We start from the raw sequence: 12,219 nt of genomic DNA, 5'->3' as shown, positions 1-12,219 counted from the left end.
ACACAGCCCGGCATAGTATAAATACCAAACCCTCTCAAGGGGGAAGTCTTGAGCCTAGAATGTCTCCATCATGTCAGCAGTTAACTTCAACCAGGGGGTCATCTATCTCCATAAAGAGTAAACAACAATGGCTATCCATGGAGGGAGAGGAGGTGTCCCATGTCCCCCGACCTGTACTGAATCATCATCTGTACCAACTGAGTCCCAACAACCCCATTAGCTAGGTGCTATTCTTAGTCCCATTTTCAGACAGGAAAACTGAGGCACAGAGAAGCTGAGTTCCTGAAGTTCTCATGTTAGGTGCGAGGGCCGAGGCAGCCTCAGAGCTCCTAACAACACTGCCTAAGCCCAGTGAGGGCTGGGACTGTCCCTATTTGCAGACAGGAAATGAGGCCCAGAGAAGCAGAGGGACTTGTTCAAGGTCACACAGTAAGGGGTGGAGTCAGGATTGGAATCCACGCTTCTGAGTCATAGCTCTACTCTGCTACCGGGTTCCTTTAATTAAGACAACAAAAAAGTCCATGTTTAAAACAGCTGTCAGGTTGAGGCCTGAGGAGGTCCCCTATCTTCTCAGCCAGGGCCTCCTCTTCCCCCATAGCAGTTCCTGGGGCCCTGCTGGGATCCTTCCATTCCTCCATTCTCCTCGTGCATGCCCCCCCTTGCTGTGCAGGCTGGGGGCCAAGGGGAGGTAGGGAAAGGCTTTCCAGTTGAACAGCTGGGCATTAAGAAATGAGGAAATTACCCAGGGGAAGGCAGGACGTTGGAAGTGGAGACATGCGCACCAGCAGGCACCCAGGTCTTCCAAAGTTATGAATCCACCAAATTCAAATTCATGGGCAAACTACCTTTCCAGCTTCCCTGTTGGAAATTCTCCTCTCACTTCCTTGCCTTGGCTCCCCTCCTGTCCGGGGGCCCCTGGACTATAAAGTGGCACCCCCCCCCCATTTCAGTAGCGCTCCCCCTGCTGTCTGCCTTGCTGGGGCCCTGACCAGCTGGCCTCAGAGGCTACCGTTTGTGCAGGGTGACTACATCCTGCCACATCAGAGTGAGGCTCACACCTTTCTGCTGCATTTCCAGAGGACCAGTAATAATCAGGCCTGTATCCAAGCGGTCCCAGTCCTGGACATCGTGTCCTGTCAGAAATGGGTGAGGGCCCAGGGGACGCATGGATGCCTTTAACTGTTGGAAGGCCTCTTCAGGGATGGAGGAGGCCTGGCCTGGGCCGCTGGCTCTGAGCCTAATGGCAGCTGAGCATCTGAGGGTCCTGCCTCATCACAGGTGAGGGTGAGCTTGACAAGGGTGGGGGATGAACTTGGCCCTCTAAACTCTCATCTTACTTTAAGAGTCTATAAAATCACCTAAGGAGGTAGGGAGTATGTGGAATGGTTAAAAATGATGACTCACTAGGAGGCAGACTGGGGAAGCTTCTAAGAGAGCGAGGAGGAGGTTCCAAAGGAGGGAAGAGGGGAGTTCTTTAGTTAACTTTATGTCTCACAAATGTAAGATAAGGAACCCAAACACTCTCTGGGTGGCCGAATAGATGGCCGCCTGAGTTCTGTGCCTTGCGCTCATGAGAGTGCTCAGGTTCCCTCAGACTTGCCTCCCCTCGTTGTGCACACGGCTCTTGGAAGCCTGGCTGCCAGGGCTTGAAGAGAACCGGCATCCACACCATTGACAAGTGACCGAGAAGGACTGCAAGGCTATAAAAATCAGGCCTCAGAACGCCACACAGAAGAGCCTCTTGGGCATTTGGTGTAGGAACCAATAGCCCAACCACATGTAGCCCAGAATATGGGCCCATGGTACCTCTAGGCCATCAACAAAGAGCTGACATTCTATCCTGGGCATTTGGCCTAGGAGATAATTCATACCACAGTTTAGAATGAGTCTTACATTAAATAACAAAACAATCTTTACGGTTGTTTTGTTATTTAATGTAAGTGAAAGGACACATTTAAGTTTTCTGGCACCGTCAGTTGAATGGCCCACTTATTTATTAGTCCTGGATGTAGTAAGGTTTTCCATAATAGTCCTGGGCTTCCTCGTGCTCCCTATCAGGCAGAGCCCTCCCCCCTCACGTGCTTCTTGGCCCCCCCTTCCACCACACTGATACACACACCAACACCCAAACATCCTTTCCGTTTGTGGGGCAGGGGAGGAGGGCAGGCATGATGGGATGGTAATACCTGAATCTGTAAGGTCAGGATCTGGTTCCAGATCGGGTTCTCAGTTTGGGTCTTCACCTGTGTCTTCAGCTGGGAATATCCCAAAGCAGTGTCAGCGCCAATCTGTCCCCTGCTCCCTCCATAGGCCTCACCTTCCAGCCCTTCGGGTCTGCCCACAGAAGGACGCTGTCTGTAGCCCATGGGACTCCCTTGGCCTAAAGACACTTGGACAACTTCTCATCAGCTACAACTTTAGTCCTTTGTGCACCTACCCAGGTTCCGATTCCTTAACACTTAGATTGTGTTAGATAAACTCTAAGATCCCAACAGAAAAGTGATCAAAACAGCCCCAACAGCAGCAGCACACATGGCACCTCTTCTCGAAGCATCGTTTTAAAATCTAGTCTTAATCTAAGCAGTCATGTCAGAGAACTCAAAGGGTAGTTGGACTGGTTAAACTTTGTAATACACACTCAGAAAAACACTGACATATTAAAAATTTTGAAAAATATGTTTCATCTATCGCTCAAGATCATCTTATCTAGATCCTGAATCCAAACCATGCTCAGAGTGGTTCTAAGGTATGTCCACTGGTTTTTTGGCCCTACTTCCTTCGAAAAGTGAACACTAACTAACCCCTCCCCTTATATATAGGCTGGATTTAATGACTTCTAATAGGTAGAACATGGTGGAAATGATGGTTTTTAAATTCTGAGACAAACCTGTTAACCCAGCATTCACCGAATTTGAACATAGGATCCTTTTTGCACAAAGCATCCATCAGCACACTTTGGAAAATGCTACTCTGTTCATAGAGGTTCATGGAATATCAGCAACTCTCTTGCTAGAACCCTCAGTTTATAAATGAAGGAACAGAGGCTCGGAAGGGATGGCGCCGGGTTCAGTGAGGCTCATTTGCAGCATGTTGCTTCATTCAGTCACTCACTCATCAGGCATTTGTATCTTTGGTTTTCAGGGGGCATCTTCTCCATGCTGGGCACTGGGCACAGCTCTGGGAGGCAGTGGCTAAGCCATGGCTCCACCTTCACAGAGTTCCTGGTCCAGTGGGATCACATGGCCCTTTAATGGAAGAACTGGCAGATGATTCCTGGGGTCCTGCCTACCAACCGAGTCTTACCCCCACACTATTTCTTTCTAGGTGACCATTTCTCTAAGCCACACACCCTTTCTACACTTACCTTTTCCCCAATTAGTTCCACTTCCAACATTGGACTCACTAAATGGTGTTTCTCTGTAAACAAGAAGTTAAAAGATTTCTGAGACAGCATTTTTTTTTTTTTTTTTTTTGAGGACAAGGAAATGGAGAGGTGATAGAACAACGTAAAACCCTCCCCCATAATGTGGTTTGGCGCCCCCTGGCAGGACCTCTCCCATTTTCATTGTCTCTGTGTTGTGCTGTTCTGTGTCATGACCCATAAAGGCAGAGGGATGGGGCTGGCAGAGTGAACTTCTGCTCCTGAGCATCAAAGACAGGTCAGGAAAATACGGCCCAATTTAATGGGTGTGATGGGGCCTCCATAAAACTTCTCTTGGTGGATTTTAGCTTCACCCTCCCTTCACCCCAGGTCTTAGATTAGTGTCCATATGGAACAGGCAAACCCCATGGGGACCTAGGGTGCCACCACGTAGGGCACCTCAGAATTACTTCCTCCCTGCCACCCTGACTCTCACTGAGGTGAAGGTCCTCTGCACAGTAGATGAAGAACTGTAAGTAGGCCAGGTTCATCGGGACCATTGTTGACTTCAAGATGTGAATTTTGGTGTCATCAGCATCATAGGGCAGCTTTTGATCTACCTGGAGAGACCAGAGAGCTGACAGGGTCAAAGTTGCAGGGAGGTCACGGCCAAGGGCACTGGGGGGAATAAGTGGACAAGTCTGAAGTGACACCGTGGACAAATGAAAGCATGTGAAGGCCCAGGAGTGCCCCACAGAAGCAGTCAGGGTAGGAAGTGTTACTTGGATATGGGGGAGCCTCACCAGGGCTTGGTCTCCCACACCGAGAGCACAGATGGTGACCTTCAGGTAGCCTCTCACACCACTGTTGGGTTCATTTGGCTGGCAAAGGCCTAACCACCTCCTGTGGAGTGCGTGACCTGGAGCGGTAGAGGGTCCATGGGAGACCAGCTTCCAGTCTCCATTTTTCTCCCCTGAAACCAAGCTTTGTTTGTGTGGGAGAGGGGTGTGCAAACATGTCTCATATATTGATTGCTATCCAGTAGTAGGACAATGAGAGTCACTCCTACCATTAAGCCAAGATAGTGCACTCACCAGGCTGCCAGCTAATGCCGTTAGAAAACAGGGACCCCTCTTTCTCATTCTGGGAACATACAGTTGTTACTATCCTGGTCTGAGAAAGACAAGAATTCTCCCCAACTTTAAGTCCCAACGTTAACCTGGTATGTTATGGCCAGGTCACAGAGGAAATCTCTGCTCAAACTTCAATTCCCCAATGGACTCAAAAATAGAAAGTCAGTCCAAGGCTGGCCCTGGCCAGGTAGCTCAGTTGGTTGGAGCGTCATCCCGATACTCCAAGGTTGCAGGTTCAATCCCTGGTCAGGGCACATATAAGAATCAACCAATGAATACATAAATGGAACAACAAATCAATGTTTCTCTCTCTCTCTCTCTTTCTCTCTCTCATCAATAAATAAATAAATAAAAATAAAAAAAGTCAGCCCAAGGCTGCATTAAAATATTAGCGTTTGACCCAAAGGGATTTCTTCAGTTTTAAAGAGAAAGATGTTCTTATAAAACAAGATAAGATGCCATGAAGTACCATAAAATATTATCAAGTATGGAAGATAATTCACACCCTTGAATACTCTCCCCATATGTTGAACATACAGAGATTTTGTGATGTTTTGACACATGGCCTGGTCTTTCTTGGAAGGCACACATATTTGCAACAACTATTTACCTACCTGGAGAATGGTAGATAAAACCAATATCTGTCTGAAAAGACAAGAGTGGAATAAAGATTAATTAGCACCTCCAGCCAAGATTTGTAATACCAGCTACGCTGATGACAATATTAGCCACTTGACCTGCCCTAACTTTTTAAGTCTTTGCAATAAGCTAGAAGTTGGTCCATGTCTCCTCTATTCTACCGAGGAAGATAGTGAGTTTGAGGGAAGTGCTCACAGTCTTCCAGCTAGTAAATGGGGAGGCCTGGATTGGAAGGACACTTAACCACCAAGCAGCACTGCCTGGCAACACAGCATTGGCCCTGGGTGTGGGAAGGGCTCCTCTTGTCTGGGGAAGAGAATGGTCAAGAGAGTTGTTGGCAGAGAGACTATGAGTTTTCCCTTTTCCTGTGAGAAGGTTTCTGACTGAGGCTGGAGGATGTGGTACAGCATTGATGTGCTATGGAGCAAGGCCACCCCTGTAGGTCACATCTAAAGGGTCCCCAGAGCAGTCCCCAGATCCTGCATGTTAGGCTTGCTTTAAAACCATACCCCCTTGGATCGAGTAGGCAAAGATTTCTTAGATGCAACAACAAAAGCACAATTCATAAAAGAAATCTGATAAATTGGGCTTCATTGAAATTTAAAAATCTTCTGCTCTCTGAAAGACACTATCAAACAAATGAAAGGACAAGTCATATACTGGCAGAAAATATTTCCAAATTGTATATCTGATAATGGACTTAAGAATATAGAAGACAATTTCAAGACTCAATAGTAAGAAAACAACCCAATGAAAACAAGCAAAAAATTTGAACAGACATTTTGAACAGATAAAGAAGATATATTCAAGACAAATAAGCACATGAAAAGATGCTCAACATAATTAGTCATCAGGGAAGTGTATCACCATGAGATACAACTACACATAATTAGAATGACTAAAAAAAAAAAATAAGATGTACTATATCAAGTGTTGATGAGAATGTGGAGCAACTGGAACTCTAATATACCTCTGATGGGAATATAAAATGATAAAGCTTGTTTGGAATTTTAGAAAAACACCATTAAGAATTTTCTTTAGCCCTACCCAGTTTGGCTCAGTGGATAGAGCGTCGGCCTGTGGACTGAAGGGTCCTGGTCAAGTGTACATATCTCGATTGCAGCCCTGGTTGGGGCATGTGCAAGAAGCAACCAATAGATGTGTTCTCTCACAATGATGTTTCTCTCTGTTTCTCCCCCTCCCTTCCACTCTCTCTAAAAATCAATGGAAAAAATATCCTCGAGTCAGGATTAACAAAAACAACAACAAAGTTAACCATACACCTACCATTAGAGCTAGTCATTCTACTTCTATATATCTACTCCAGAGAAATTAAAGCATATGTCCACTCTAAGACTTATACATCAACTAGAGGCCCAGTGCATGAATTCGTGCATGGGTGGGGGTCTCTCAGCCTGACCGGCGATTGTGGCCGATTGGGCTGGTCAGCCAGGGGAGGGACCGCAGGAGGTTAGCTGTGGGAGCACACTGACCACCAGGGAGCAGCTCCTGCATTGATCATCTGCCCCCTGGTGGTCAGTGTGCATCATAGCAACCGGTCAACTGGTTGTTCGGTTGACTGGTCATAATGGTCACTTAGACTTTTAGATAGATAGATAGATAGATAGATAGATAGATAGATAGATAGATATAGATAGATATAGATATATAGATATATAGATATTATAGCAGCTTTATTGTAATAGCCCAAAACTGAAAATAATCTAAATGTTCATCAACAGATGAATGGATAAACAAACTGTGGTATATCCATACAATGGAATACTACTCAGCAATAAAAAAAATGAACTATTGATATATGCAGTGTGGATGAATCTCAAAATAATTATGCTGAGTGAAAGCAGTCAAACAAAAAAAAAGTGCATGCTGTATGATTCCATTTATATGAAGTTATAGAAAGTACAAAGCAATCTATAGTTACAGAAAGCAGACCATTGGTTGCCTGGGGATGGGAGGGGGTAAGTTGGGGGTTAGAGGCAAAAACTACAAAGGGACACAAGGAAACTTTTGGGGATGATTGATGTGACAGGTATGTTCATTATCTTGATTATGACGGTGGTTTCACGGGTGTATATGTATTATTTAATGTATCAAATTATATATTTTAAATGTGTATAATTCATTATATGTCATTTATACCTCAATAAAGCTGGAAGGAAACAAAACTCAGTCACCCCTAAAAAAACACCCAAAACTTCAGTCATCCCTAATGAAGCAGTAGATCTAGGCAGTGGTCATCAATAGCTGTTACCAACATAAAAAGAGAGACCAACAGACATTCTGTGCCTCCTGCTGAAGCCATCTTGCCAAATAATTGACCCAAGTCTGGTGAAGCCTCCTCGAGATGAAGTACCTGGGCAGAGGGACTTGAGAACTGATGCTCTGGAGATGCAATCAGCAAAATCCAGAAGGGGCAGCGGAGGGGGACTCTATAGGACAAATTTGTTTCTTTAATAAATAAATTGAAAGGAAAAAGGGGGATGGGACCGACAGGATAAAAGAGTCCTGATAATACATTTTAAGCAACTGCAATGTATGCACCTGGTTTGGTTCCTGGTTTGAGCAAACTGTAAAAGGAATTCACAAGACAATTAGGGGAATTTGAACACCAAATTAGAAAGGTTTTTAATTAGATGTGATAGTCATATTTGTTATGCTTAATAAGATATGTTTTAGAACTACACACTGAAATGTTTGAAATTAAACTGTCATGTCCGAGATCTGATTCAAAGTAATTCAGTGGGGCTGGGGCAACGGGCTGGGTGTGGATAAAAACCGATTGCAATGAATCGGTGAAGCTGAGTGATGGGGAGGTGGAATTTATACTATTCTCTCTACTTCTGTGTATGTTGAAAATTTCTGAAAAAGTGACCTATATTTTTAAAAAAGCTCAGGGTTTTTTTCTGCCCTCTGTATTTTACTCAGCAATTCATATGATTGGTTATTCTCTGAAAATTTCACAGTGGCCTTTGTCTAAGGTGACCAGACGTCCCGCTTTTGGCGGGACAGTCCCGATTTTTAACTATTTGTCCCGCGTCCCGCGGCATTTTAAAAAAGTCCCGATTTTTGGAAAGAATGCACGACAAGCTAGGGAACGGCGGGAGAACGGGAAGGGAATATACGGTTTTCGGCGGCCATGTGGCTATTTAGCCAGGATATGAGTTTTATATTATTTTTGTTAGTTTTATAATGTTAAACTTTAATAATAACAAATAATTGTTGAGAACTGATTATCGAGAACTGCTTATCAAAGTCCGCATTGTTGGTCAGTTGTTAGAATTCGACCACCATTGTTTGGACTTAATGAACAATGGTATATTTTGGGATTGGCAACAACGAAAACATTTTGTAACTGTCTCTCAGACGATACACATCGTACTGCGTGCTAATAAGCTAGTTAAACAAGTGATGTCATTACAAATCAGCTATTCAGATAATTTAGGTAAGTAATTTATTTATTTATTTCATAAATACATAAATTTTCTTGAATTTAGCAGACAGTACTTGTATTATTTATACTTTATAGTGGCGGCAAAAAGTCTAGTGCCGGCCTTGAAAGTGACACTTACGACTTATGTTACGGCAAATTCAGAGGAAAAATAATACAAGTTAGTATTGTTATTATTTAGAAAGAAATATAGGATTAAAATAATTTTTAAAATATAGTTACTTTATAACAATCAAATTAATTTAATTTATAAACTAACAATAAAATATGTTCATGTTAAAATAAATAAATAAATAAAAATTATGTACCTACTTACTGTGTTTTTAAGCAATATGTATATAATAATTTATAATGTAATTTTAAATTATTTTTTTTAGATTTTTAACATAATGAGTAAGAAAAGAGGATGCAAATTCAACGATGATCTAAGAAGTGAATTTCCTTTTATTAAAAAAACCAAAAGCGATTACCCCCCCCCCCCCCCCCCCGGCCGAAACCGGTTTGGCTCAGTGGATAGAGCGTGGGCCTGCGGACTCAAGGGTCCCAGGTTTGATTCCGGTCAAGGGCATGTACCTTGGTTGCGGGCACATCCCCAGTAGGGGGTGTGCAACAGGCAGCTGATGGATGTTTCTCTCTCATCACTGTTTCTAACTCTCTATCCCTCTCTCTTCCTCTCTGTAAAAAAATCAATAAAATATATTTAAAAAAAAAAAGGAACCCCCCCCCCCCCCCCCCCGCCAGGTCAATGGTGTCCCGCTTTACCAATGTTAAAATCTGGTCACCTTACCTTTGTCAAAAGCCTGCACTGTGGCTTGGAGAGTAAGATGGGGGGCGGGTGGGGGGAGGGGGAGGAGGCAGTTCATGACTGTTCATGTGCTTATTACAAGTAGTGAGAAAGTAACCTAACTTTAATTTGTCCTAAATTTGCCTTTTCCAAGGGTGATGTTGGGCATATTCTCTATCTTTCCCCTGCACTCAGTACTTTAAAAATGCCGTTTTTATGCCAACCAGTCTGGCAGAGTAAGGGATGGAGCCAAGAAATTAGTTGACAGGGCCTCAAAAGTCCGACAACAACTTTCGGAATCCTGGGCAGCCGGCTACAGACCTTAACTGGACCTCCTGGCTTCTCCCTCTAGTCGCACCCTCTTAATGCTCTTCCTGGCACTCCTCTTTGGCCCAGGCATCCTAAGAGCCTTTTCCTCCTTCCTCCAAAACCACATTCAGGCAATTGCCAACAGATCTATAGGGAAAATGATGCTATTCCAGACCTACACTAGATATCATCCCCTTCCTCAATCACCGATTAAATAGGGACATTGCTACCAGTACATCCCACCTAAGCACGAAGAAGTTACAGAAGAACGAGATCGGCCTCCTCCATCAACCTCAGCTTATAGGAAGCCCGGGTTACAGGAAAAAACAAGACGGGCTGGAATGTTAGGCACATTCTTCATTCTGTGCTCCATTATAGTCAGCTTACGGCGCTCGCCCCTCCCGGCTGTTTTCCTGTTATTCTCATTACAGATTTCAAAAGACATCAATAGCCTTACCCAGTTTCCAAAGGACCACCTACACCCGCCCTCCCACCTGCACCTGGTCGTACCGGTTACTCTGACCTTTACGGTGGACATAAATATCCCACTCCCCTTACTCTGGCCTGCTGATGGCATTTTGTTCTCAGCCCTTCTGTCACAAATGTAACAATACATTTAGAATCTTTCCCACTTCCGGCCTCATGTGTTCCTCCTGCAGCGACACTAACAGGTGAAGCGCTTTTTGTGGGTTGCCAGGTTTAATACAGATGCCTGCTTAAATTTGAATAAAAATACAGATGCCTGCTTAAATGTGAATTGCACGTACACAATGACTACTTTTCAGTATACGTTTGTCCCCTGCAATATTTTGTGAGGAGCCATGCAGTGTTTGGGACATACTTCTATTTACGAAGTGCCTGCTGTTTAACACTCAGATTTAATGGGCATCCTGTCTTTAACCTGGCAATCCTACCTCTTCTGATCTTCCTGGATTTGGGGGATCTTTGCGCAGCCCTTTGTGATGTGTAAACTTTCCTCATCTCAGCCTGTGTCTTTCCAAAGCAAACCTTTCGCTCTGTCCTCACAGGTAGCAGCCTTTCCGGTTCCTCCGACAATTAGGTTGGCCTTTTTGGATCCTCTGCTCCCATTTCCTGGAGACAGAGGCTTGACCTGTATCTCATTATAAGTGTGGGGACGTCAACATGGCACCCAGCGTTCTCAGGAATGTGATGTGCTTTAATCCTCACAGCAACCCTGTGGCTGAGGAAGTTATCCTCCTCCTTTACAGGAAGCAGAGGCTCAGAATGCCTTGTCTAAGTCACCCAGTAGGTAGATGGATTCAAAGCTGGATCTTTCGCTCGAGAATCCAAGTCCTTTCCTGGCCTTGGGGGTGGAGCCCAGGGTGGGTGGGTCTCTGTGACCCTTCCCCAAACCTCCCCGTTCCTCCAGTGCTCACTTGGAATCTGCCGATCTCCGAATTGGCTCTTATCGCTGAGGCGTTCTGCACCTGCAGGGGAAGGGCCAGAAAGAGTTCAGTTCACACAGCCCAGAGTCCTCCGCGCCCAGGGCCGGAGCTGCAAGGGCACATCCCAGTAGCCGATTCTGCACATCCACATAGGTTTCTTCTCGTTCTCAGAGAAACCCTGTGGGGTTCCGGTTTTTAGCTCCATTTTCCTGATGAGGAAATGGATTAAAGAGGCCAAGTCACTTGCTCAACCCAAAGATCAACACAAAGCCAGGTGTCGCGCTCGACTCTCACCACCTGCTGTCCTGGTGTTTCCTGTGTGCCTGTGTTCCCACCAACGTGGAAACTCTTGGAGGGGGTGGCCTCCTCCTTCTCCTCAGCTCTGTGCTGGGACATACGAGGCATCTGATAAACACATGTTCACCACTGTTCCCGGGCTCCTCTGGTAGAAGAGTGGAATGTGCCCCCTCGATAGGATATTAGGGGGTCCTCTGGGGGCATGAGAGCCCTGGCACATGGGGAGATGCTGCTTTGTTCACCTCAGTGTCCAGGTCAGGGCCTAGCAGTTGGCATTCCATAGTTGCTGAATGAATGAATGAATGAATGAATGAATGTGGGTCTGGGCTGCAGGAGAGTGAAGAAGGTGGTGGAGATGCTGCCCTGAGGTCAGAAAGACCATCTGCGGTGACTCTGGCTCTAAGGGTGGGGCTGGGGGGACTGAAGTGCTTCCTGGATTGAGGTGGGACGAGAGAGTGGACCCATCTTTTCTGGTTCTTTACCTGGATTAAGATGGTGTAATCGAAGAACTTTGCAGGAACTTCATGGAAATTCTGGAAGAAGATCTGAAGGACAGGATGGGGATGGAATTGGTTCTCAGTGAACCCAAAGGCTCAGAGTGGTGGGCTTCTTCCTGTCAGGTGCCCATTTCAGTGTCCCTCAGCGTGTACTGCCCTCCCGCTCCTCCGCAGGAAGCAGGGGCCTGCCGGCTCCTGGAGGGTTTCCTGCCTGGATAAAGGGCGGGGTGGGGGTTCCAGAGAACCTGTTGTGAGCAGCCGGAGGCCCAGCTAGCGCCCTGGAGTGGAGAGTGGAGCCTCTGTCTCCTTCCAGATTGCCCTGTC

The 12,219-nt window shown here is 45.5% G+C and overlaps 1 protein-coding gene across 1 annotated transcript in view; it reads right to left on the bottom strand.

Moving 5' to 3' along the window:
- The window catches only part of FER1L5 (fer-1 like family member 5), a gene marked incomplete at its 5' end in the record, with an annotated part of 50,159 nt that overhangs the window by 27,717 nt on the left and 10,223 nt on the right, over positions 1-12,219 (bottom strand). Inside the window, 7 exons of the mRNA XM_079792236.1 lie at positions 2,187-2,255; positions 3,365-3,417; positions 3,858-3,981; positions 4,165-4,280; positions 5,109-5,139; positions 11,093-11,143; positions 11,881-11,943. Coding sequence (XP_079648362.1) covers positions 2,187-2,255; positions 3,365-3,417; positions 3,858-3,981; positions 4,165-4,280; positions 5,109-5,139; positions 11,093-11,143; positions 11,881-11,943 — 507 coding nt within the window. The remainder of the gene's footprint in view (positions 1-2,186; positions 2,256-3,364; positions 3,418-3,857; positions 3,982-4,164; positions 4,281-5,108; positions 5,140-11,092; positions 11,144-11,880; positions 11,944-12,219) is intronic.

The sequence above is a fragment of the Cnephaeus nilssonii genome (assembly GCF_951640355.1).
Source record: "Cnephaeus nilssonii genome assembly, chromosome: 15".
NCBI classification, from domain to species: Eukaryota; Metazoa; Chordata; class Mammalia; order Chiroptera; family Vespertilionidae; genus Cnephaeus; species Cnephaeus nilssonii.
Note: the sequence above shows the minus strand (reverse complement) of the source record. Positions and strands in the feature narration are given on the sequence as shown.